Source organism: Meleagris gallopavo, chromosome Z (assembly GCF_905368555.1).
Source record: "Meleagris gallopavo chromosome Z, MGAL_WU_HG_1.1, whole genome shotgun sequence".
NCBI classification, from domain to species: domain Eukaryota; kingdom Metazoa; phylum Chordata; class Aves; order Galliformes; family Phasianidae; genus Meleagris; species Meleagris gallopavo.
Genome location: NC_139435.1, coordinates 10,311,937 through 10,338,309, shown reverse-complemented (window position 1 = coordinate 10,338,309; position 26,373 = coordinate 10,311,937). Strand labels below are relative to the sequence as shown.

At 39.8% G+C, this 26,373-nt stretch overlaps 1 protein-coding gene across 2 annotated transcripts in view; it reads left to right on the top strand.

The window, feature by feature from the left end:
- The window catches only part of NPR3 (natriuretic peptide receptor 3), a 47,703-nt gene that overhangs the window by 1,969 nt on the left and 19,361 nt on the right, over window positions 1-26,373 (top strand). For both annotated transcript variants that reach the window (XM_085213384.1, XM_085213383.1), the window contains exons 2-4: window positions 5,433-5,555; window positions 10,438-10,604; window positions 25,333-25,468. In XM_085213384.1, the coding sequence (XP_085069510.1) occupies window positions 5,433-5,555; window positions 10,438-10,604; window positions 25,333-25,468 (426 nt within the window). The remainder of the gene's footprint in view (window positions 1-5,432; window positions 5,556-10,437; window positions 10,605-25,332; window positions 25,469-26,373) is intronic.

Below are 26,373 nucleotides of genomic sequence, written 5' to 3'. Positions count from 1 at the left end.
CTCCCGTCTTAGTTTAAAACCATTCCCCTTTGTCCTATCACTATCCACCTTGTAAACCAGTCGTTCTCCCTCCTGTGGCTTGTAAAGCATGTTGCAAAGTCACCCACGTGCTGGCTGAGCTGGCTTGGCATCATGAAGTAGTAAAAGCGTGAAGTACTTCAGGATGTACAAGTTTGTAGGTAAGTATACTTTAAGGTGAGATTGTATCAAGCAGTGTGGATACACTGGCTCATCTAAATGGACCAGCCATAAATTTCCACAGTAAGCTGCTGCTAGAAGAAAAAAGGAGTCATTCAGGACTGCTGGATCAAGCTAAAGAAAGTCCTCAGCTGTTTTTCTAGTAGAACAGTAGACATAAAAAATACTTTTGTGCTATATGTACATCCCCGTTTGCTTAATATTAAAACTATCAAAACTGAGCAGATAAGGATGGTGCTGTGTCTGGTTCAGCTTGTGTTACCATGCTGCAGAGCTTTGACTTAGCAGCCTGGTGTTGGTGGTGTGAAGTCTTCTGTGCGCTCCAGACACTGTACAGGAGATAGCTGAGGTCTAGGGATATGTGGAGTTTTAACTCTCCTTTATAGAAATGCTGGTGCAGGTGCTTAAAATTGAGCTGTCCTAGGAATTGCCATTCAGGGAAATACGCTGAATGGAGGTAAAGAAATGTGTGAGTGCTAGAGGAAACAGCTATGTATGAAAAGATGTCTTTTTCTTTAAATTAGCCTAACTTGGGGGTATGTTTGGCTTTCCTAGCATAACAGTGTGACTACGGCAGGAGAAGACGAGTGTTTGCTCTTAGCCGGAGAGAGCTCAGGATGTCTGAATGTGCTGTGGGAGCATTACTGATGGCTAAGGGCAAACCCAATGAACCAAACTTACATTCAAGGAAGAGAGGCTTAGTTTCAGCTCAGACTTAAATGCTATGTTGAACTGAGACTTCTGATCCAACCTTATTCTGTAATATGCAAGAGACTGAATAAATGCAGCCCTCTGTGTTTCTTCTCTACACCTCTGTGCTGTGCTGGGGGAGAGGAGTACCTCTCTCCATCTCAGCTTGTAACTCGTTTTCTGGTCCATGCTGCTACTTAGAGATGCAGCATGTGAGGCCTTTCTGCCTCTGCTTGTAGATTCCTGTCTTTAAGAACTGACTGCAGAGTTTGCCTTGCATGTTCCTTTGGGTCTGAGGGGTGGTCTTGTTGCTTACCACATTTTCCAGATTGTCATGGCACTTTAAAAGCTGTGTATCTTGTGATGGATACACCATGTGTCTTGGCTTACTGGGTTAGGTTTCATTTTTTCTTGGGACTCCTAAGCGGTCACCCCATAGGGCAGTGGGACTGGTGGATGATGTGACACTGTTCAAAGCATGTAATTTTTGTTTAGGTTTTAAGGGCTCCACTGTCACATCTATTGTGATACAATCCTACAATTCTCTACCTTCCTGCAGGTCACTGCTGGTGGTGGTTGTAATATGAGTGATGGGGCTTTTCTGAATGGTTTTTAAGCAGTTCAGGATATATGCTCCCAGACTCTCCCAGGGCTGAGAAAGAAGTCATCCCACCAGGTGGCCCATGGAAACACAGGCCTTTCTCCTTACCCGTAGGACAAGGCCCCATGGGTTGGGTTGCAGCTGTCTGGGGGCTGGTGTTGGATTCTTGGGGGCCAACAGGCACACTTGGCCACCAACTCATCTTGGTCAGCCCATGCTCTGGAGCCACTTGGAAAGATCTGGAGATGCAAGAAGATCATGATGAAAAATAGAATTGTAAAACTTTTCTACTTGTCTTCATTGCATTAAAAGTTAAAGCTGTCTCGTAAGCTTGGTTCACTGAGCTGAAACTGTAGGCTCAAGTTAGCCACAATAGTCAAAAACTCAGTACTGTGTTTAGACATGTTCTAGATAAGGCCATAAGCTGAGGTAAGTGCTTGGCAAAGAGAGCACTCCTTTAACTGGAATTAAATTAAGTATTTGCAGGATTAGGCAATAAATACAGAATACGAGTATTAGAATTACTATCTTTTGTGTGTGTATTGTCCTGAAGGGAGAACACTGTGCCTGTGTGCACGTGTATATTTTTGTGTGTACAATTATAAGGTACAGATGTAGATCAAATAAGCATAGCTTACATTTTTAGAAGATTGTGAGACTTGCCTGTAGCTTATTTGCCTCAAAATCTTGAAATATGTACTTTTTGCTCTCCTGCTGGGTTAAAAATTACATCCAAATTGTTAATATCACTTCCTTTACATTCTTTTAGAGGTTTACAAAATATATATACAATATATACAAAACATTTCAAAGTAGTCTTTTTTTCGCCCTGTTCTTTTTTTTTTAATTTTATTTTTCCACTTGCTCAAAAGCTTTCTTTGATGATATGGTGATATGGAAATCTCTTTGATTCCATCTGCAGGTTACAGTTCACGTCAGGTAGACGTGAATTACATGGGCAAAGTGAAGGGAGAGTTGGGTGAGCAACAAGGAAACATTACAAAAGAGAATCTCTCACCTATCCTGAAATTAGGAACAGTGAGACAAAATTTGTTCCTGATGTTCATCTGGAAAAGATTTGGTCCAAATTTCATTGCAAGAAATTCTTCTTTTACTTCGTGCTAACATAGCTCACAGTACTTATGAAATATGCCTTGCTCTGCTGCTCTGGAAATTGTTACGTTACTCAGCTGTGATGATCAGTAGGACAGACTTTTGCATGGTATTGCTCTCCTGATATGTGGGGAAATACAAATGTGATTCACTCCGGTGGTGCTTCTGAAACTTTATGCCTATGATGGCATCCAACCAGAGAAGTGATGAGAGAAGATTCATTAGCTGAGTAAAAAGGCCAAATAGGCCAAATCTTAATTTCTTATAATAGCAGACACTTATAACTAGAAAAGTTGAATATGATTCTGATTCATATTTATCATGGGAGTGAAAATATTTGCATTCATTATTGCAATTTTTGAGCCCTGCCATGCCTGACAGAATTCTTGGAAACATGCGTGTAGTCATCCCAACATCTTACAACCTTAATATAGGATGTAGCCACAAAGCATGCAACGACAAAACATTTTGCAACAGTCTCTTGTCACTAGCTTCATACTGATAGTCCCATAAATGTGTACAAAAGTTTATGGTATAACGTGCTCCATGCAAAAGATGTTTTTCTCCTTGTTGCTGAATTCCTGCTTTCTATCTGCAGGGGGACGGAGTGGCAAGGACCATAATTTCCCCTGTGATTGGGAAATTGACTTTTCAGTCATCATAGTTACTCTAAAGAGAAAAACATATTAGACATATAGAATCAATGAATTCTTAGAGTTGGAAGGGACCTTTAAAGGTCATCGAGTCTACCTCCCCTGCAATGAACAGGAACATGCACTACTCAGTCATATAACTCTGGGCCTTATCCAGCCACACCTTGAATGTCTCCAGAGACAGGGCATCATTTACATCTCTTGGCAATGCAGTGCCTCACCACTCTCACTCTAAAAGACTTTTCCTTATATCCAACCTAAATCTACCCTCTTTACGTTGAAGCCATTTTCCTTTGTTCTATCACCACAGACCCTGTTAAAGAGTCTGTCACCTTTTTTCCTCTAGCTCCCCTTTAGATGCTGAAAAGTGCTATCAGATCTCCTTGGAGCCTTCTCTTCTCCGGTCTGAACAGCCCCAGATTTTTAAGTCTGTCCTTGTAGAAGAGGTGTTCCATTCCATAGATCATTTTTGTGGCCCTCCTCTGGATGCACTCCAACAAGTCCATGCCTCTCCTGTACTGAGGACTCCACAACTGGATGCAGTACTCCAGGTGAGGCCTCACCAGTGAAGAGTAGAGGGGCAGGACCTCCCTCACCCTGCTTGCCACGCTTCTTTGGATGCAGCCCAGGATACTTTTGGCTTTCTGGGATGCAAGAGCACATTGCTGGCTCTTGTCTAGCTTCCTATCCACTGCTATTCTCAGGTCTTCTTTGGCAGAGAAGCACTGCTGCAAAATCTTTCAGGGTGAGACACTGTGGATTTGGCTTGCACACTCAGGTTCTAGGCAGGGTTGCCTGAAGGTGATCAGAGGGCTAGAGCACCTATCCTATGAAGAAAGGTTGAAGGAACTGGGCTTGTTTAGTTTGGAGAAGAGAAGGCTCCAGGGAGACCTCATTATGGCCTTCCAGTACTTGAAGGGAGCCTATAAACAGGGGAGGGGACGGCTGTTTACAGGGGTGAGTAACGATAGGACAAGGGGGAATTGTTTTAAACTGAGGCAGGGAAGGCTTAAGTTAGATGTTAGGAGGAAATTCTTCTCACAGAGGGTGGTGATGCACTGGAACAGGTTGCCCAAGGAGGTTGTGGATGCCCCATCCCTGGAGGCATTCAAGGCCAGGCTGACTGTGGCTCTGGGCAGCCTGGTCTGGTGGTTGGTGACCCTGCACATAGCAGGGGGTTGAAACTCAATGATCATTGTGGTCCTTTTCAACCCAGGCCATTCTATGATTCTATGAAGGTCTTTTTTATTGCTAACCATCAATGGTGGCTGATTGTATATTCAAAAACTCCACGTGCTGCCTCCATTCCTGGCCCTTGCCAGGAAGAAAGAGACCTGAGTTGCAGGGCTGAGGGCTGATGATCAAGTCCCAGAGATTTGTCACAACTTTCATCCCACTGGGTTGTCACAGTGGCACAGCACCTGCACGGAGCACAGCTTTTGGGACCTGTAGGCACAGAGCCCCTGTTTGGCTTCTAGTCCATCATAAATGAGGCTCTGTGGCATTTAATTTCTCATCTACATTTAGTCTTCTGAGCCTGAAAATGGCGCTCATTTAACATGAGCATTGTCTCCAATTGAAGGTGACTGACTAGAATTATCACGTAGTTGTTGAAGATAAAATCATATCTTGAGCAAATTTGTACCACAGAATCCCTAGAAGCTGTCAAAGGGCAGAGTGAAACAGCTGCAGAAGTGTTGCCTCTGTACTACCATCATAGAGTAACAAATTCTAGACTTTAGGTATCTAAATGTTAGATAACAATGAGTGTAGATTAAAATCTACACCAAATAACTCAATAGAATTGAAATCTATGTCACTATATCTTACTACTTAATCTTCAGATTGTCTTATGCACACTTTGAAATAATAACCAAGGCTTATGGTTGCAATCATCTCTACAAATAGATATAATTGAAGAAATTTGAAGGCAGAACTTATCATATGCTGCAGGAGTAAGAAAAGAGGATAATGTAGGGCTAAATGTCAATCTGTATTTGATGCCTGTCTTCTGTCAGCAGTTTGGGTAATAAACTTTGTTCTTTATGTTGTCACATTTGTTGCAACACTGGGAGGACAACTCAGGTCACTGTGTCTGGCAGCATTCATGTTAAAGAATCTGTTCCATAAAGTTCTTGAACTCTTTCTTATCTGTGTTTTCTCTTTTCTTCCACCAGTTGTAATCATGTGTGCCAGCGGTGACACAATCAGGAACATCATGTTGGCTGCTCATCGGCAAGGAATGACCAATGGGGACTATGCTTTCTTCAATATTGAACTTTTCAACAGCTCATCATATGGTAATGTTTTTCCTGCCCGAGTATCTTGCAAAGTCTTTTGTAAGCCTGATAATATTTTTAGATTTATTAGTCTCAAAACGTGGTGTACTGAATGCACCACCATTTCTCCCTGTCTTCTACTTAGGTTATGACATTGCAGAAATTGCAACTGAATGGATTACAGCATACTGAAGAATGGTTTTAAACTAAAAGTAGATTTAGATAAGACGTGAGGAAGAAATTCTTTACCCAGAGGGTCAGAAGACCCTGGCACAGGCTGCCCAGAGAAGCTGTGAATGCCCCATCCTTGGAGATGTGAATGTGGATGTGTTGGATGAGGCTTTGGGTAGCCTAGTGTAGTGAAAGGTGTCCTTGCCTTCAAGAGGGATTCAGAACTAAAAGGTCATTTTCAAAACCCAAGCCTTTCTGGATTCTAGGAAATAAACTACGGGCATTATTTATTTGGATACTTTTAGTGGAGACAGCACCAAAAAATGCATTAAGCAGCCGAATGTTGGCAACCCACACTGCAGTGTGCATTTTCAGCACAGGGCTGCTTGTGTCATCCCCAGCTTTGTGACTACTAGATGTCAGAGCCTAGTGTGCCCTGGTTCATGTGGCCAGTTGAGAGGAGGCATGAGGGCTGGCTGTGGGAATGTGTAGCTACAGGTCCAAGGTCTCCAGAAGTCACTTCTATGCTAGGAGTTCCATACATCCTGTTTACTTTTGATCACAAACTGTATGTGCAGAACTATCCAGCACTGTTGTGTTGAACAGAAAGCACTGGCAAGCAAAAGCACAGACTGTCCAAATGTGGTTTGGATAGATAATAGCAAATTACTTCATTCCAAATAAATATGACAAGATGTGTCAAGTTAAATTAAGTGAAAAATTAAATACTTTTCTTTCTGAAATACATCCCTGTTCAGTTACATCTGTTGTTATGGCAGTACATGATAGATACTCAACCTGTTCTCAGCTGCCTCAGTTAAATGGAAGGGAATACTGGAACAATGTGTTTACTGACAGTTTTAAAAAATGTCATATGGCTGAAGCTGAAGGAAGTTTCTGTCTGGGAACTAGGTTTTGTTGAAGTGTCAAAGTGTCTTTTGAACAGAGCAGCTTCTTTTGCAGGTGCAGAGAAAATATTTTCCCACCTGCATCCGTTACAATAATAGATTCATTTTGAACTGAAAACCAGGAGGAGTTGTGAAAGAAGGAGAACTTTTCAATCCTTGAAAAGCTGATAAACAGGAAAAAAAACATATTCACAAAAAGATGATGTATTTTGTTTAATGAATCAGTTAATTGCAAGTTAAATTCTCTTACATAAACTTCATTATCCATCTATCATCTCTGAGATCATTTAAAAAAAAAAACAGTGCTGCTTGTTGAAAAGCTCTATAATGAACATGTGTAACTGCTTAAATTCAGAGTTGTAGATATGTAAAGAAGCAAAGATAACACTATATGTACCTTCTAAATTAGCTAAGGAAGTGCCAAGTTCTAACAGCCAATAAGGAAATTACTTCTATAACTAAAAGATAAATTTACAGAGCAAGATCAAAGCCAATGATTCAAGTCAAGGTGGTCTGTTAGCTGACTGAATTTCAGAGTGACTTCATCCCTTGTATCATAAGTGAACCATTTGTCACTGCAGCTTCAGTCAGGACCAATCTAAAAAGGTAAAGGTTTACTCGTATCAATAGTCACAAAACTCTGAAGTTTCAAGCCTTCTGTAGACTGTGGGAGCTTTGCAGACTTGATTTCACTTGTGCCTAGAAACCACTGATCATATAGCCCCTTTGCTGCTGCTAGTGCTTCTTTCTGCTATGCTATTGCTCTATTTCATCTCAGAGAGTAAAATTTCATTAGATGTGATTCATCTGATCCCAAATACAAGTCTGCATGTGAGCTTGGCTCCTTTTGGAATCACAGGAGAAAGTTAGGCACCCCTGGATGACCTCATCCTGAAGTGTCTGAAATGACCTAGATGAATTGCACCTTAACACTGGTGATTTTGTTATCTTGGATGAAGTGAGCAGAGTGACTGGCTGCGTTGTAGAGGTCCTCATGGAGCAAGAGTTGCTCATGTAAGAGCAGCAGCTGCAGGAGATATATGCTGCTGTGTTTTGTAATGTGTTTTGCATTTCAGGATGGTGTTTATTAGGAGGCAATGTTGCAAAAGCCCCCAACAGAGATGTGTCCATTTGTCTTGGAGGTCTCAGCATCCTCTTCCTTTTGCATTACAGTTAGTTCAGTCTACTTGTAGCTTTTCCAAGGGATAAATTACAAATATCTACCTCCTGTTTGTGTTGTCAGAAATTCCCTGATGGAATAATTCTTTTAGTCATTTTTTCTGTTTCTTTGCGAATTTTTCCAATGAGGAGCAAAATAACTGTTGGAAACTGACTTGAGGTGGTCATTGCATGCAGGAAGCAAATGTGGTAGGGAAATGTAGAGACATTTTCTGTGAATTCCTTGTTCCCAGTGGTAAGAGATGCTGGAATTTTAAGAGGCACATGATTTAAGAATGGATGTGACAGACGATTGGCATTTTCCCTTTAAGCTCAGATGACTGTGTTGCAGTTTGTTGTTGCCCTCTGTTCTGAATATTTTTAATTTTTCATAAGAGCAGACGCATTTAATGCCAAGACAGCAATAATTGCAGATAAGTACTGTGGCAAGATTACATCCCACAAAACAATCCATGAAGGAATTTAAATATGGAAATTATTTTAGGAACTTTGTTATGCAAGTGCAACTTCTTGTTCCCAGTGACAGTATTTTTAAAAATAAATATGTATAATGTCCAAGACAGAAATTTATTCACATTCCAACAGTACTATCATTTTTTTAATGTGAACCCACTCTTCTTAGTAGTCTGCCTTTGTAAGTGCAAAGCCATAGCAAACCTCTCCATGTTACAGTCTCTGTGATACTTTTTAAGTGCTGCACTTCTGAAATGCAGGTACCCAACTGGGACAGAGGTTTTCCAAGCTTTAAGGCTCCAGCAAGATTTGTACTCCTTTTTGCATCCTCCTATGTATTTCTTTTTTGAAAGCAGTGAAAAGGACTGAGTACTGGCAAGGAAGGAAGCAGTGCTGCCTCTCAGGGCAAAATTGTGCTACAGGATGATAGCTGCTGTCCAGTGTGACCCAGTCTGACAAATGGAGTCCTGATATACATAATTTTGACCCTAAACCAAGTCAAGTTTCTTGAGTTTCTTTGTAAGAGAATGAAAAAGCTGGAAAAAAAAAAGCTGGTAGGAAAAAAAAAAATTACTGCTTGTGACCAATCCTTGCTGATGCTGAGCTGCGATAAGTAAGGCTTTTCTGGGGTGAAAGAGAGGCAAAAGAGTTTCCATTTAATGAGAGTATTTTTCAGGGCACAGCTGGGCTTGGTCCCCCTGCCCTGTGCTCTGTAACAGACACTGCCTTTGATCCAAAATCACTACAAGGAAAGAGTTTTTATCCTGAGAGATGCAAGTTCTTCATTGCTTTCTCCACACTCTTTAAGGAAGCAGAGCAATTTTTCCATTGCCTTTATTGCTTGTTGGTTTTTTGTTTGTCTGTTTTTGTTCAATAAAACAAAATCCCAGCAGCAGTATCTGGGATACTGGGGGAAGAACACAAGTCAATATTCACCTGCTTTAGGGGGGCCTGATAGGTCTTGTACATGAATTTGATCTCCCACAGACTCTCCTTGAGGCTGCAGTGCCAAGTAAACATCACTGAGGGTTTGACACCTGCACTCTGTTGTCACTATGCCATTAGCATCTTCCTTTAAAAAAAAAAAAAAAAAAAAAAAGTCATTTAGTTATTTTTAAGCACAAAGTTCCCCAAGCATTTACTTATTTTGGTTCAGACACCATTATGGTCCTGTAACCAAGCAGAGAAGCCACATCCACTCTGATCTCAAGGTCGTGTGTGTTCCTTGGTTACCTTTGGGAGCTTAGTATTAGTCTTCATCGTTGCTCATTTAGCTATGACAGGGAGTTTCTCATGGTTGTTCCAAAAATAAAAGATTGTCTAGTTTTTAATTATTTCTAAGTATTTAAAGGCACACTGCTTAGGGCTATCACTGTTCTCTCTTTCATTAATTTTTTATGCAAAGATAGCACAGAATCTGATCCAGGGCAGCTTTTTCACTGAAATTTAGATTGGGGTTTCAGGACCTCTTAGCATCAGTGCTCATTAGACAGAAGGATTTTTCTGTTATGTAGCAGCTAGTCAACTGTCCTGCTTTTAAAATTATGATTAATTTATTGGTATTCTGAGTTAAATTATTTCCCTTCTGTGACTAAAAACAGACTAAAATGCAGCACAGACATAGAATCCTGATTGTTTGTAAGTATTTTTTTCCCTTAAGAAAAATGATGCACTGGCAGCTGCTGCACACGTGGTTTTCTCCTTGACCACAGTAGGAGAGCTGTCACAGAAGTAGAAATAGCATCTGCCTCCCATTGAGGGTGTTGGTCATACTATTGACTTTATTGGAGCCTTTCTGACTGCCCAGAACTGAATATTGTTGCCAATGAGGTAACATGAAATAAAAACTTTGTGGTCAAATCCACACTCTCTTGTTGTAACTTAAATTTCTGTGTTCAAAATCTGGCTTATTCTTTGCTCTGAGATGTATTCTTATCATATTTAGACTTCAGCCCACCCTTTAAAAATAAGCAAGCACAGCATGGGAGTAAAGCTGTCTTTCCATTTGCACGTTTACTTCTCATCAGCCATTCCTCACTGCCTGATTTCCAGCTCTTGGAGGAGGTTCAGTTTTTCCTTGTACTCTGCCATCTGCCAAAAGTATGGGAAAGGGGACATTTGGATGGAAAAAGGAAGGTGGTCCTATAGTGGAAGCTAGTTTGGAGCTGAAAATGTGCCTATTTTTCTCTTAGGAAATGGCTCTTGGAGGAGAGGAGACAAGCATGACCTTGAAGCAAAGAAGGCATACTTATACCTCCAAACAATCACTCTGCTGAGGACCGTAAAGCCTGAGTTTGAGAAATTTTCCCTAGAAGTGAAAAGTTCTGTTCAGAAGCAAGGTCTGCATGAGGATGACTATGTAAGTACTTGGTGACACACTTCAGGTATTAGCATCTCTTTCAAGTAACTTAAAGCCCTCTTAAAAAAAAAGTAGCAGTGAGCCTCCTCAGAACAGAAACAGCTGTGTTCAGTTCTGAAAAACCTGTTGTTGCCTACAATGTTTTTTTCCTCTTTCTTCCCTGAGGATAAAGCAAGTAGCAGCTAGAATAGATGTGTTTAGGTCTGCGCACCACTGTCTATGGCCATTTCTGTGCACATCCTAAACATTTATATTAAGAAAGAGGTGGTGCTTGAAGACAGTTTGATCAGTCTTCATTTCTAGTAAGGGAGGGCTGTAATACAAACAGCTCACTAGGAATAATGGCTGTTGGGGAAAAAGCTTGAATCTCCTGCAGTAAAGAGTGTGAGATAAAGCTTTTCTTGCTGTCATATATGCCTACAAAGAGAGGAATAATGAACCCATGAAGTCAGGCAAAATTTTGACTCATAAACTAAAGCAGTATATTATGCTGTTTTTCAAGCAAATGTTGCTGGGAAGTAGACTATGAAATTAATATTCTGCAGAAAGGCTGAATTTGCTTGAAAGCTGTCGTCTTGGCTGAAAGATAGAGACATCCAGAACGTTCCTAAAGGAAGACTTGAGGGAATTTATGCTCTAAATTCTAGAAAGTAACACAAAACTCCCATTCACTAGCTTCCGCATAGATACCTACCTCAGCTCTTTAGGAATTGTGTCTCTCTCCCCTGTGGTGGTATCATCTTGTACTTCAGAGCAGAAGTGTGGATTTACTTTATTGAAACATACTAATTTAAATGTTATGTTGAGTCACGTCAACAATACAGTGGCTTGTAATGTAAAAATGGAGCTTTCACATCATAGGAGAATCTTTTGTTAGCATTCTTTGCCTCATGTTACTAGAGAAATCCCAGCTGGCAAGTTCAAGGTGTTACTCACTGAAGAACCTACTAAATGTGTTTTGAACAATGCATGGAACTAATTTGCACTGTTCCTCCCTTTTCCCTCTACGTGCCTTTTTGCAGATGTCACTTAGCAAGACATGTATCTTGAAAAATTGCCATTTGTTCTTGGTTGTGGTTGGTGAGAAATGCAAATTTGAATATTAAAGATCCAGTCACCATTGAAGAGTCTCAGTCGTAATGTTTTCTGGCATTCCTAATGCAAGCAGTGTGACATTTTGCCAGATGAAAGAAAGCTTAAACTGCTGAGAGCTCAGGATGCTGTCTGCCCAGCTTGTGGATGGCAGGCCATGTGAGAGAAAGCAATTTGGATCAGGAAGCTTTGCTATTCGGTAGGACAGGAGCCTGCTGCAAACCTCGAGCCAGTTCAGCATAGGTGCTGAGTTAAGGCCACTGGACAGGTAAGAGCTGTGATTTGGTCAAGCAGAATTGCATCCATTGTACCTTCCAGTGCCAACAGGGAGAGATTTTGCAAGATGGCTATTGGGCAGACTCCTTCAACATTTTTGTACTTGCTGCTGGAAGTCTTTTTTTCTCAGGCTGTGGTTGCTTATATAATCAGATTTATATGTTGGCCATGCTCCTAGCAGTCTCAAGGCAGCTGCGGGGGTGCCTGGCTTCCCACTGCCTCAGCATCAACCTTTTGCCTACCTCAGAGGGTCACCTCGTCATATATTCTCTTCCTACCTGAGATTCAGAGCCTTTCGCCTTGTTCCAACTGCTTCTGTGCCCAGAAATATCAGCCTTTGCCAAGCAGTGGCATGGGGCACCCACTGCTGATATTTCTACTTGTCTGCCCACTCTTTCTTTGCCACTTGGCTTTATGAACACTTCCCAGAGGGGATGGGAGAACAGAGGGAGGACTCATGATTTATCTACACACACTGCAGTTTCCTTGACTTGCAGGAAACTCCTAGTGGAGGCTATGGGAACTTTGGGCTCCAATCTAGGAGCTACCAATGTTAGCTATGGGGAAAAGAGGTTATGAAAAGTAGGGCAGAACGTCCTAATACTGGATACTTAATGTGTATACAATAAACTCTCCCACACCTGCTTTTTCACAGCTTTCTAACAAAGTGGGGAAATACAACTTAGGAGCACTGGGCGTGGGTTGAACATAACAAAAACACTGGGTGAGTTACATACACATGTGCGTACGTGAATTTTTATAAAATTTGTGGTGCAAAACCATTTATGATGGATTTTGCTTTTTTCCAGTTTTGACAGTGAGAAAGAGATGGCTCATATTCCCTTAACTAGTTGTCTTACTGCCATGTCAAGAGGGAAAACATTTCAAGGAGAAATAAGAAGCTGAATTGAGAGCCAGTTCCTTCCTCTCTGAAGGATATGAGTGTAGTGGATAGGCACCTCATTAGCAGTACTTCTTTTGGCAACATAAGAGGAAAGTGGCAATGTTAGCCTTAAGCATGCAGACCAGAGCTGTTTTCTCCAAGGGAAGCTCTCTGGAGAGACGTCACTCAGCTGAGAGGGCTGAGAAGTGACAAAGACAGATTTTCTCTGCTGGATTCTGCTCCTCGAATCAAAACCTGTGGGGAAAGATGATCTGTGGTACAGTCTATCTCAAGTCCTATCAGCGGGTGTTGAAATATAATCCTCATCCTTTTCTGCAAGCTGTGTCCCAAGAGGACAAATTCAGAGAAATTTTGATTTGAAGCATTTAGTATTTCTGCTTCTCTGTGTGGATTTTTGCAGTGTTATGGGAAAAGTGGGCCCTGGATCTATGGCCTAAATTATCTCATAGTGACTCTAACAAATAAAAGTAGTTAGCACTGCCATTTTCTCCTGGCCTCTTGCCAACACTAATCCTAAAGGCATTATTATCTAGTAAAAAACAATATAATAAAAATGGAAAATAACCAGATGACAGAAGAAAAGATAAGGGAGACAGAAGGGGCAAAGTCCTAAAACACCAGCTGTCAAACTGCTGGACTGGAGAACACATGTGGCCCTTAGAGGACTGTCAGGTCAGAGAGTATTGGTCATCCTCATCTCCAGCTGTGAAATCACACAGAAATAAGTGGAAAAAAAAATCAGGAAATGTGTTCTGGATGCATCTTTTCCATGACAGAAATTGGTGTTTTTGCAGGGGTGTTGCACTGTGATGGTGGGAAAAGTAAAAGGGTCCACATCTTTTGAGTGAGCAGGAAGGTGTGAAAAAGGCAATTTCTGTCAGGGAATCTCTGTTGTGTAGGAAGAAGTTTCCTTAAACACTTTCTAACAAAACAGCAGTGAAATTAAGGGATATGAAAAGGTTCTGAGAAGTTATCTTATAATTATCTGGATAGTCAGTAATTGTAGAGGATAGTGTTCCCTGCCTGCACAATCCTGTTGCATGATTTCAAGAAGCACCACATTTTTGGTAGAAAGCCCGACCATTTTATTTACTGCTTACTTAGAGGCTGCTTTCTATAAAAATATACCCAAAGTGGGATTCTTTCCAAAAATCTGTTCAGATACAGAGTTCAGGCATAGAGACAATAGAATTGCTTTAATGTTGTTACACTTACAGCATTTTAATCAGCTTCCAATGTTGATTTATTGCCAAGATATTAACAGCAACATGTCCTGGGTTTTCTGGAGCAATTGAGACCCTTGGTTTAACAGCAAAATATGGGAATAGCTCTGCTTGCAGACCTGTAGCTAGGTTAGGCAGCAATGGGAATTGCGTGCTTTTACTTGACAGAAAAATTTGAAACTGTCTTTGAATTGGTATGTACATAACTCCCAACAGATATTCTAGTTAAAAATGTTTATGAATAAATAGTGTTTCAGTTAAAGTATACATAAGCCATTTTTATTAAATAGTGATGAACACATAATGAGTTGGCAGTATGGTGCAGTTTGTAAGTTCTTAATGCATCTTCTGTTCTTGACTCAGGCCTAGGATTCAATAAACACTTTTTTAAAATCTAACCTGTATTCTGAGCTGGGATGATTTTACAGCCTGGGATATTTGCTCGTCTGAGGTTACAGACCACCCATGGCTTGTTTTTTCTTCTCATTTAAAAGCTGAAAGTGCAACTAATTAAATATTTCTGCCATGTTAACTACATGACACTATTGTTTGCTGGGTGAATGCGTGGGGTTTATCCTACCCACAGACCTTTTTGCAGTGCTGAAAGTGGGCTGCAGGAGGAGAGATCTGCTGCCCAATTTGCATGTAAATCTTACTGAAAGAATGAGCACAGAGTCAGAGCTACATAGATTAATTAGATCAGCGAGATGCTACTACCTTTTAGAAAGGGCAAGTCTGTTATTTTTTGGTTTTAGTTTTCTGAAATGAGGAATGATCAGCATCAGAACTGTTCAAGCTCCAACTGTTAACTATAAAAGCTATGTGGGAGGTAACTATGCTCATAAAGTTTATCATCCCATCCACAACATCCGTGCCAGACTCTTCCCTGTGTGTATTCCTTACGTCAGCCTTTTAATTAGGATTGTATACCAACTAAGATAAGCGCTGGGAGAAGCAAGCAATTCAGTGGTGTCACTGAGAGAGTTGGTAAAAATGTAATGTATTCAGCAGTGTATGTCCCACTTGTGTTTTTCAGACATAGCCAGGCAAGATTAACGACAGGGCAGGCTTTTGTGTCTCTTCAGACTGAACCAGAATGGGAGAGAGCTTGGGGGAGATTTTTTAAAACTCTGCCAGGGAATAATTTGTTCAAATGAATAGGTCTATTCAGCTGCTGGAGTGCTTTGCTAATTGTGTTCAAAAGAATAAAAGCAAACCACAAGCTGCTTTCAGCAGCCAGAAAGAAATGGATTCACATGCCAGCTTATTAACAAGATGATTTTATTTGTAAAACATATTTAGGATTTTTGAGACCAGCTTTTCACCCTGTGAAATTAATGAGTCTTTTTTTAATTTCCAAAGGAACAGGGTTGATCTCTGAACAGCTAATTTTTGTGAACATAACAGACACTTTTTTTTTTTTTTTTTTGGCTGAAGTTAATTGTTTCTCAATAATATGAAAGATCACTGTCTTCCACACTGGAATCTTAGGGAAAACTACAGTGTAATAGTATGTTATTTGCAGTTAACAGATGTCATAAAAGACAGGAAAAGAAAAAAATTACTATTCTCTTCCAGTAGATTTCTGTTTAAATTTTTTAGTCTGCCTAAGCATATTTTTGAAGCTGTACAAACTACGAATGAGATAAAATAAAACTGTAGGTATACCTGAAAATAGTAACATCTAAACTCTTTGGGAATGTAGAAGTTTAGAATTGATCTTCATATATATGTTGTATATTTTCCATAGCCCCGTGTTTTCACTTTAGTTTCACAGACATTCACATTCCACTTTACTAAACAGACACAGAGACATGTGCAGGCAAAGCACTATTTCTTTGAAGAACCTGCTAGAAATGCACCTTATTTTTCACTAATAAAGTGTGAAAAATATGTCTCCTAGCAAAGTTAATAAACTGTTTTTGTTTATAAGGTGTCTGCATGCTAGTTGCATTGCTAATGATCCAAAAGCTAGTATGTTCCATTAAAGTCTTATTTTTATTTAAATTTATGGGAATTTTGCTACTGATATTGAGTAGTCCACAAGTTTGTCTCTGTGGTGTTTGAATGAATGCAGGAAAAAAAACTACGTCTTTTGCTTCGTGCAAAATGACAGTTGGAAAATGAAAGACCTCTGCTAACTGATTTTTTTAAATTATTTTATTTATTTATTTATTTTTTTGCTGGTAGTAGATTTTATCTGCCACTTTCCCTAAGTAAATTGTGAAAGTAACACTGGGTTGAAAGCTTCTTTTGAAGGGTAAAAAAAAAAAAAAAAAAAGAAAGAAAGAAAAAAGAAAAAAATACCAGAACCAACAACAAATTCATATAAACTGCATAAATTGTGTCCCATGTTGGGATGCTCCTTGTAGCAAGATGCGGTATAAAAGCAGTGTCCTGGGCTGGAAGCTGCCTGCTGTGTTCTAACAAGGACACCTGCATGTCTCACCTCAAGCTACAGAAAACTATACAGGGCAAAGATTGCAGTATTTTGTTTTCTTTAGGGATGTTAAGAAAGGGGCAATTCTTCAACACCTAAATTGTGCATTCCTGTTTTAAGGGCTGCAGGGCAAAAGAGCTGTTGCCTTCCCAGAGGCAGATCCCATGCAGAGTTTGTTCAGCCAAGTTTTCCTGTACTCATTTGAGCTACTGATACTGCAAAATCCATCCCTAAGAATAGAAGGGTACCCTGTGACATTCAAGTGACAGTCTTCCAGGAAATTTCACAAAGGTGGAAATCAGTAATGCCACATGTCTGTGAGCTCTTGCTATACTGGCATGCTCACTGCCAAGGGCTGGAAGCTTACACTGCCTGAAAGTAGCACTAAGACAGACCCTATCCTCCAAGGTCACACATCTTTTAACTGTAGAGGGGACATAGCAGCCCCCACGCCTGAATGCTGTCCCCACATGCAGAGAAAGATTAAGGAGCCAGCTGAACGTGTTTTGTCAGGTATTCAGTATCTGAAGGAAAATAACAAAAATAAGTCACCTATTTTTAAAGTATTTGGAATGAAAACAATTAATAGCTGCCTGGGGGTTTTTGCATTAGTTCCGTGCCATTGAGGTTTACAAGTCAGTATGCCCAGTTATCTTGGTATTTAATGGTAAATGATTTACTTCTCTCCCAGCACCTGAGTTTTGGTCCAGGGCATGCATGCCCCAGAGTGCACTGCAGATGGGTGGCTGGTGCCAGGCAGGGGAAGGCCAGAGTTCAGGCTCCCGCCAAGGAAGGATGCAATCATGAATTACTTTCATGCCAGCAAAGCTGTTGCAGCCCTGGGACTTTTAGATGAAAAGAACAAGGGATTTGAAAGAATTGTCTGCTTGTTTTTTTTTTCTAAACACTACTGTTTGTATGCTGCAAGGAGTTTGTTACTCGCCTGGGTGAGAGCAATGGGGTCATGTCTGACTGTCCTCCATCTTCTCAAGGAGGTGGAAGTCAAGGGTGAGCCACTGTGCTGAAGCTTATGAATCCTATTTTTGTGTACCTATTCCTCACCTAGTACTGAGTAAGGAGCTTAAATGTCTAATCCTAGTTCTGAGGGTACTTTTGAGCTAAGCACCACTTTTGGCTGTGCCTAAATGGCCCATGTTTATCCAGACCTTAAAATAGTTTTTAAAGCAAATGTCATGTTGGATAGCTTTTGCTAACTTGCTACAAAGCAGAAAAAATATTTTCCTTCTATAGTTCAGTAGTAAATGTGATAAACTCATGTGGCTTTTTTCCTAATTTTTACCAGCCCACCCTCATAGTATACAAGTATATACACATACACAGTGACAAGCTACTGTACCACAGGTAAATTCAGTTTGAACCTGAGTTTCCACAACAGTGATTTAGCAGTTTTTGCCTGAGTTTTTCATGAGAACTGATGTGATCTTGAGAGTTCCTATTATAGGAAATAAAATATTTCTGTGATTTTTGTGGTTTGGTGATAAAGTTGAAGTCCAAAACTCCAAACAATTGCACAAAGATAAACAGATAACAAAAAATGTCCTTCCTGTTTGTCCTAGCTCTGCATTTATTTAAACTAGTTAGCTTATTTTAGCAAGTGGAACTGATTTTTTCAGTTGAGTGACTCTGTCATCCTGAAAATTGAAACATATTCCTGCTTGAAAAGCTAACTCATTGGCATTTAAAACTTAATACGTAATGAAAGTACTGGTGTGGTTTTGGTTATGAGATGTTTATCTGCAATTAAATTGTCCTATCTGTTGCATGAAATGCTAGCTTAAAATGTAAGCATTCATTCCAACTGTAGAACAGGTTATCATTGAACTACCAATGGGGTCCTTAAAATAGTCTCTTTATGACAAGCATGTTTTAATTTCTATGTGTTCCTCTCTGTGCTGAGAAGAATAGCCTGTTTAATATCTCTCATGTTTTGCCACTGTGAGTAGAAGTATAACTTCTGAATGTAGTTCTGTAACTCATCACATGAAGGACTGTTTGTTAGAAGGCAGGAAATCCTATAAATGTCAAATTTTTTAAATGACAGTTATACCTTTTACAGTTAACATCCTTTCAGCATTCAACCAGTGATTATATAATTCTGTGTGCTAAAGATCCTTTGTATTGGTCATTAATGTTTAGAAATTTCTTGTGAGTATGGTGAGATGTATTCTACCTTAGCTATGGGAATCCAATACTCTGATTCCACCTTAATAGGGAGCTTGAAGTCCTTGGAGAAAAGCTGAATACATGAATATTGTGTATGTGAAGTATACATAAAGGAAAAATTCCCCTAAATGTTTATTCTGGAAGAAGCTCAGTTCTGGTACAAAGCAGTGCTGCATAACGGCTATAGCAGTTGTACTCTTTCGAGAATAGCATTAAAACACAATGTAGAATCCAAACTGCAGAGTGGTAAAGTGGCTGAAATCAGCTTGCTGAAGAAATCAGTGTGCATGTTTGGCAGAGCCAGGAATAAAGTCCATAGAGGATTGCAGGGGGGGAAGTCTGTCTCCAGAAGTGTTCCCAATCCCCAGATTGGGGCAGTTCTCACTCGCCATCCCTGTGCTCTGTCTCTACTCCTGGAGATCTGTGGAGAGTCCTGGGCTGGGTGATGTCAGACCGCAGGGTTTGGTCCAAAGTTCATGCAAAGCAGCGACAGTGAGAGCGCCTTTACGTGCACTGACTGTAAGGCTCTATCTAATCTGCTGAGCTGGAGATTCCCGTGCCTGTATTTAATGGAAAGAGCAGGTTTGGGTTACATCTGGAAAGCGCTCTGCGCGGCCTGTTGGCAGCAGTCATTAGGTGTTTAAAGCTATTTCCTAGATGATGATGCAAGAGGGTTGCAAGCAATAAATAAGCAAACAATGGGCAACTCTCAGAAGCAGCGTGATGGTGGGGCTCCTCCATTGTGCACTTATACATTGGCTGGGCAGCATCGTGCAACACCAAAGCTTTACAGTGAGGCTCCCCTGCAGTATAGCACTGACTAGGTCTCTGCTTCAATTCACTGCTGAAACAAAAGAGCAGCTTGTGGCTGCTCTGGCTGGATGACAGTAAGTAAATCTCCCAGTTTTTCAAGAATGGGGTATTAAGCAAAACAAGGAAGAGAACATAAAGAATGAGGAGGAGATAGAAGACCAGAGAGATGGCTCTGTGGTTAGTTTTCTTCCCCTACCAAGAAAATAAACTTAACTGACAAAATCCCTTAACTATGAGAAATTAGAGGCTTTTTCTTTTTTTAAGTAAATCCCAGACACTAGTTGTTAATTAATGAAAAGAAAATAAAAATACATTTATTTTATTTCAGCAGACCTTTTTGTTGAACAGTGGACCAGCTTCTGGTTTGCATCAGGCTTTGAAGTGGGTGGCAATTTTTCACTGTGTTGCAGGTGATAAGTCAGGGGAAGCATCCCCTTGTCTGGTGGAACAAGGGATTGGCACAGCAAGCCAGCCCTAGCTAGTGATCTGGGCAGGAAGAAAATCTAGGAGAGAAGTTTGTTCCCCTTTCTCCTGCAACTGAGAGTAGATGCAATTGCAAGAATCAATAGAAGCTGGGATCTGTCTAAATATTTTATCTTTTAAAATGATGTTTTCAGGTTCTTTCATGCTGGCAGTCAGTAGCAGATTTGCTACATTACACTGCTCAGTCTCAGGGGTAATCACACTCCTATTTCATCCACCTGTGTTTTCTCTCTCACACTTCAATTGAAAACTCTTGTCTCATGCGTTAGAGAGAGGCTCACATCTCTGTCTCCAGTGCAGTCAGCATCACCACTGTACCAATACCAGGAGATGTAGAGGAGCAAGCAGTCTTCTTGGAAAAAGCCTTCTTAAGATTAAAGGGAAGTGATGTTTTGTTCAACTGCAATGCTAATAATTTGTCAAGGTTGATATTTTAACCTGTAATTATAAAGCAGTGTGTGACCCTAACTTTGCAGAATTCTCTAACAGAATAGCATGCACCTCTGTATAAAAAGGCTTATTTGGATTTCTGCATGCACATCGCCTTCCTGTAAAAGACTGAATTCATGATCCATTGAGAAATGCAACAGTGTTTGAATAAAGTAAGCAGGATGATTTATTGCTATATGACATCTCCTCACACTTGGGAATGCTCATCATCTTCTAAGATGTGATGTAGAATCCAGCCCCAAATTACAAATGAGGCTTTGGAAAATTATTTGTCATTTTGAAAACCAAGTCCTAAGCTCTGGTATAATGACATTTTGAGCACATGCCAGCTTAAGTATTTACACGGAATTGGTATTGGCGACTACATTGAGAGTTTGTCCTTGGTTACATCTGTGTTGCCCAAAATTTGGCATAATGCCATGCATGCTTTTCCAGTTGTGAATTAATATTGAGGAAATGTCTGAAGAAGGCAGGTTTCTGTAATTATAGCTGTGACAGCACCTATGACACAATAGCACAATATCAGCAAATAGAAGTTCCAGTTCAAAAATTGTCTGAAGAGTGTGTTGCTAGACTGTGAGTCATTCAGCAGAAGATGATCAGAGTTAGGCATCCAGAAATGGATGTAGAAAAGTTACCTACATGAGGGTTTCTTGGAAAAACTCATAAAATAAGAATAGTGGTTACAATTGACTTGCTGAAGAAGGATTAAAAAGTCTGGGTATGCCCCATGCAGTTCCTGCGGAGCCCTCACTGGTTCTGGCTGGGGCAGTAGTCCAACAACTGGAAAATCCCTGTGAATGTACTGGGAGGTAGATTCAGACATCTGCTTTGGGGAACGCTAGGTATTTGTTTTTGCACTAGAGAGATAGTAATGATGATCCTCCCCACCTTGCTCTGAAGTGGTATAAATTACTCTAATTACTGGGATTCAGAACTCGGCAGTTTCAGATGGAAGAGAATGACCTTACTTAACAGTCAAGAGAGCAGGATATGGAAAATTATAGGTCCTGCATAGTTTCAGCTTGGCTGTCTTCCATGTCGGTAGTATTTTGCATTGCTATGTATGTTGTTAACACCTTGGTATATATGGATTGTGTGGTCACACTATAGCTGCTTGGGGAATTATATAACTTTGAACTGTGTAAAATTTATTTGTGATTTTTTTTTAATTCTTTTCTGATGGAATATGGTTAATTAGAGTAGAAAGGATCTGTTCATTAGTTATTTTTTACCCTGAATCAAGTGTAAAAGTAACAGGAAATATGTCTTGGCAGAGGCCTTCCACTTATTTATACTGCAGCCTCCAGAGAAGTTCAGAGTTGCTTGATGACACGCATGGTTGGGTGGCTTTGCTGTGCAGTAGGGATTGGAGCCAGCACTATTTTAATAGACCTGATGTTCAAATTACAGTCACAACATTTGAAGCTCAGCTTTAATTAAAAATAACAACAACAACAACAAAATTAAAAGCATAAACCAAAATGGAAAATCCTATCAAAAATATTTTTATTAGAGCTTTAATTACTTATGAGATTAGTGTATATATTAATATACCTATTAATATATTAATATTGGTGCCTTTTTTTAATCTGTGTAGTTTCATCCCGAGGCCTGCCTAATGTTGAATTATACATTATTTGTTACTGTGGGGACATTGAAGTAACTTGTGAGGATGTCTCCACAATGACTTTACTTCACAGTTTGACACAAAATGCGGAATTCCTGTAGCTCTTTTTAATCTTTTTTCTCATGGTTGTGTATTTCTTGCACTGAAGGAAGGAAGGTTTTGAGCTGATTGTTGGGGTTTGTTTTTGATAAGTATTTGTTCTTACTGCCAGATATTCTGGAATCCCAATAAACTCAGGCCAAAAAGTGTAAAAACTGTTGAGAGAAAATAGTCTGTTTAATCATTTCTGATAGCCAAAATTCAGACTAAATGTAAAACAAAAGTCATGTTTAAGAAAGAAAATGGAAAATAGTAAAGAAAAGCCTTCGTACCAATGAGATGCATGAGGTATGGTAACATTCAGAGTTATTATTGTCCAAAAAGAAACTCCTGGAACTATCTGGCTTGGGTCACTGCTCTAGTAAATCGAAAGCGGTATCATGCACAGTCTGGCACAGTCTTTGCACTCTTTTTATTCTGAGGGGTCTGTTGTAAACAATCTTAGTCAAAACTGAACAGGAGTGCAAAATGGACCTGAATGAACTCTGGACAGACAGAAAAGAGAATGAACAACAAGCCCTTAAAAACTTTCAGTGTTACTGATCTTTGTAAGATTCTTCCTTTTTCAAGTATCACGTACACTATAGGTTAGAGTACTCCTGCACATCCTGCAACCCTGTCTTTATATAGGAGCATGGCAACTTATAAATGATAGAGTAAGGTGAAAGGGAAGAAAACTTTATGCCCTTCATGGTGTGCTATGTCTACTTTCAAGAACTGGTGCTTGAAAATGTTACTGGAATAATATTAAAGTAGTCAGCATGCCCAACATAGAGCTTTAATTGGAAGTGCTTTCGAGCTATAATTATTAAATAGTATTGTTTTAGGAAAAGACGTGAAATGATATAGGTTACCAGTTTAACCTTGCTTTATAATGAAAGGTAAAATGATGGGGTTTTTGCAGGAAAAGCTTTGAGATGGAACAGATGATCTTCTGATGATTTTTCAGTGTGATTTTTCCTGTATAATATGAGGGTTTCTGAGCAAGAGGCAAAGCAGGTGTCTGCTGCAATAGCTCTCCAAACTGCCAAGTGAGATTTGCCAGCACTTAACTGGCAAGTCTGCAGTATCTGCAGGAGGATTTTCAGGCCAGTTGCAAGGGGAGATCGAGCAAGTTAGCTGACAAAATGGATTTTGAAGGTTGCTGTGTTATACTGAGAGGTCTTTGCCATGGACAAAGGAAGCGACAAAATAACTTTCCTTGAAATTGATGCCAGCCACAAGCTGTAAATCACCCAACAGGGAGCTAAAGCAGCTAGATGGACTCATTTCTCTCCCTAAGAGAATGAGTGTCACGTCAATAAAGCCCATGTTTGACTATCCACTGGCCACTTGGGCTCTGAGGCTGGCATATAAAGCAGTTGTTGAGCTCTGTGGGTGTTTTTTTGTTTTGTTTTGTTTTTTTTAATCCTGAAATATTATCCCCCCTCGCTGGCAAAGCTTGTCCTTGTGTGCACTCTGTCCATCAGCTTTTGTTATTCCACCAAAAGCCTGACTTTTACCTTTTCTTTCATCTTTTCTCTTCAGGTCAAAGTAGCTGCAGCTGCCAATTAGTCTTTGGCTCTCAGACTGAACTAAGTAGTTCTGTGCCTTGGGTAGCACCATTGGTTTTTCCCCTGTAGTTGCGGTGCATTTTCTTAATGAAACATAGGCCAGATTTATCTAAAAGTCCAATTTTAAATGTCAGAGAAATATAAACTTTTGTATTATCAGTAAATAATTCTGAAATTCTCCTTACTGTTGGCAACTGGTTTAAGAGTGAAGGAATGTCTTGCATGTAATTACATTACCAGGAGTTGGTTAGTTCAGCTCAGCCAATCAGCTATGTAATGCTTTTTATCTGTGGGGCAGTTATTTACTTAACTGTCTGCATGTTTTTTATCTTTTAACTTTTTCAGTGCCTAACTAAAACTGTGGGAGTTTGAGTATTTAGCAACTTTATTTAGCAATATTTTTTATTCTGTCAATGTGCTGTTGTGGAGGATAAGCTTAGTCTTTCTGTCCAGATTATTTACAGAAATGTGTGTTCCCTGGAAATGGCAATAAGAGACCCCATTATATGGTGTAATCTGTACTTAGGCCTGTGCTAGTTTTAGTACATTAGGAACTTCCATTGCAGAGAAACTATGAGTGAATGACAACATTTATTCTTCCAGCTGAAAAGATAAATCTTTCTGAATTATTTTACACCAAGCCAGCAGAATGCATTGATTGAGATGTGAATTGCTGCCTACACAACAGAAATACCTGGGCTGCTCAAGCCACATGTGTCTGGTAATAATAATTAATTGCTTCATCACTGAAGCAGACCAGACTCTTGCATACAAACCTGTAATGTTTCGGCAGCATTCTGCTTTTAACTTGTTTCTCACCATGATGCAGACCAAGAACTACGGGATTGCTTGTGTTGACATGTGGGAGACAGAGCTGGTTTGGCACACTGATATTTTATGTGAGTTAGAAAGCAACAGTTCATTCTGTTAATGTTGCTTAGTGGAAAAAAAAATAAAAGGAAACTTCTATTGGCAGTTTCAGAGAATGCATTACTGTAGAGGATAAACAGTTTCCTACATTGTTCCTTTGCTATTGGAGAAATGCTCAGCTGAACAGGGGCCAGAAATGGAAGTGGTAATCATTAAACAAGTGAATCCACTAGTTGCGTGCTCCAAAAAATTCATGGTAGATTCAATGCAGAGAATTGCTAAGGACTCTGTGCAGCGGGAGAAGATCATACTCAGTGCTATGGCTATGGGGTGAAGGCACTCAGCACCTTAGAGAAATTCACAGTCAACCACAGAATTTGTGTGGCTGGGCATAGCAACCAGGATCAGAAAATTTTCTCTCTATCTGCGGAAATATTCAGACACAATATTAAAGCACATTTTGAATGTTCGGAATAGGAGATAGTGGTTAACTCTTTTCAAAAGCTGTTTTCATTGTTCTCCCATTTTTTCCTTGAGAGGCATTCCTTCATGTGGTCACAGTTGAGAAAAAAAAAAAAAAAAAAAAAAAAAAACGCCAAATTTGTTGTTTTAATTAATTTGGAGATTCTCTGCAAATAATTTGTTTCATTGGGAACACATGCTTTTTCATGTGTCAATTGCCATTGCTTTTTTTTTTCTTCTTTTTTTTAGGTGAACATGTTTGTGGAAGGATTCCACGATGCTATTCTTCTTTATGCTCTGGCTTTACAGGAAGTCCTGAAGTTTGGTTTCAGTAAGAAAGACGGGGAAAAAATTGTTCAGCAAACACGTAATAGAACGTATGAAGGTAAGAATACATGTAGAAAGCCAGCTTTCACATTAAAAAAATAAAAATTAAAAAAAAATCAGGTCTTTGTTGTGTGCAGAATAAGGACCAATGCCTGTTCCACTCTTAAGAAAGAGGAAGATATCTGTGTGAAACTATAAAGATCTTTAAGACTAGCTCACATTTTTTACCAGTCTGAACTTTTTTTGCACTGACCCTAGAGGTCTTATTCAGCTTAAAAACTCCTAACAATTTAATGACCCTTACAGATGTTGTAAAGAAATACCAATAATTTTCTCAGGCTCTTTCTTTGTTTTTGAAAAGATTACAACTGCTCACTTTACTCTTGTGTATCTACTAGCTGTGAGATTCCCTCATTTTTTCCATTTGACCTTTTTTTTTTTTTAATCTCAAAGCCTGGGAATGGATCAGGGCAAGGAGGTGCCAGGTTTTTTGTTGTTGTTATTTCTTGCCAGGGCTCTTTTGGTCCCTGGAAGGATTTTCCTCATTTCAGGATCTGTGCATGTTATCTTGGAGGCAGCAGCACTACTAATCCTGTAGGCTGAGATTCTGTGGTGCAACTGGCAAATGAATGTCACACCATTAATGCAAAGCTATGCAAGAGCTTTTGCCAAGTGAGGATAATAATAAATTGAAGGTTGAGTATGATGTCGTTGGATTCATCCATCATGTAATGTTCTCATTCATCTCGTAATATTCCAATATCACAAAATAGTCTTTTGGTTTATAATTGGCAAGATTTCCTATGGAAATCCCTAAGAGAGAGAAACATTTCCCCTAGATAAGAAGTGAATGATTAAACGTGTAAGAAAAACTTGGTAGCCAGATACTCTTAGAGTGCATTGGCCATTGTGAAGGAAGGCTAGAAGGACAGCAGCTCCAAAACTTATTTCTGTTCTGAAACG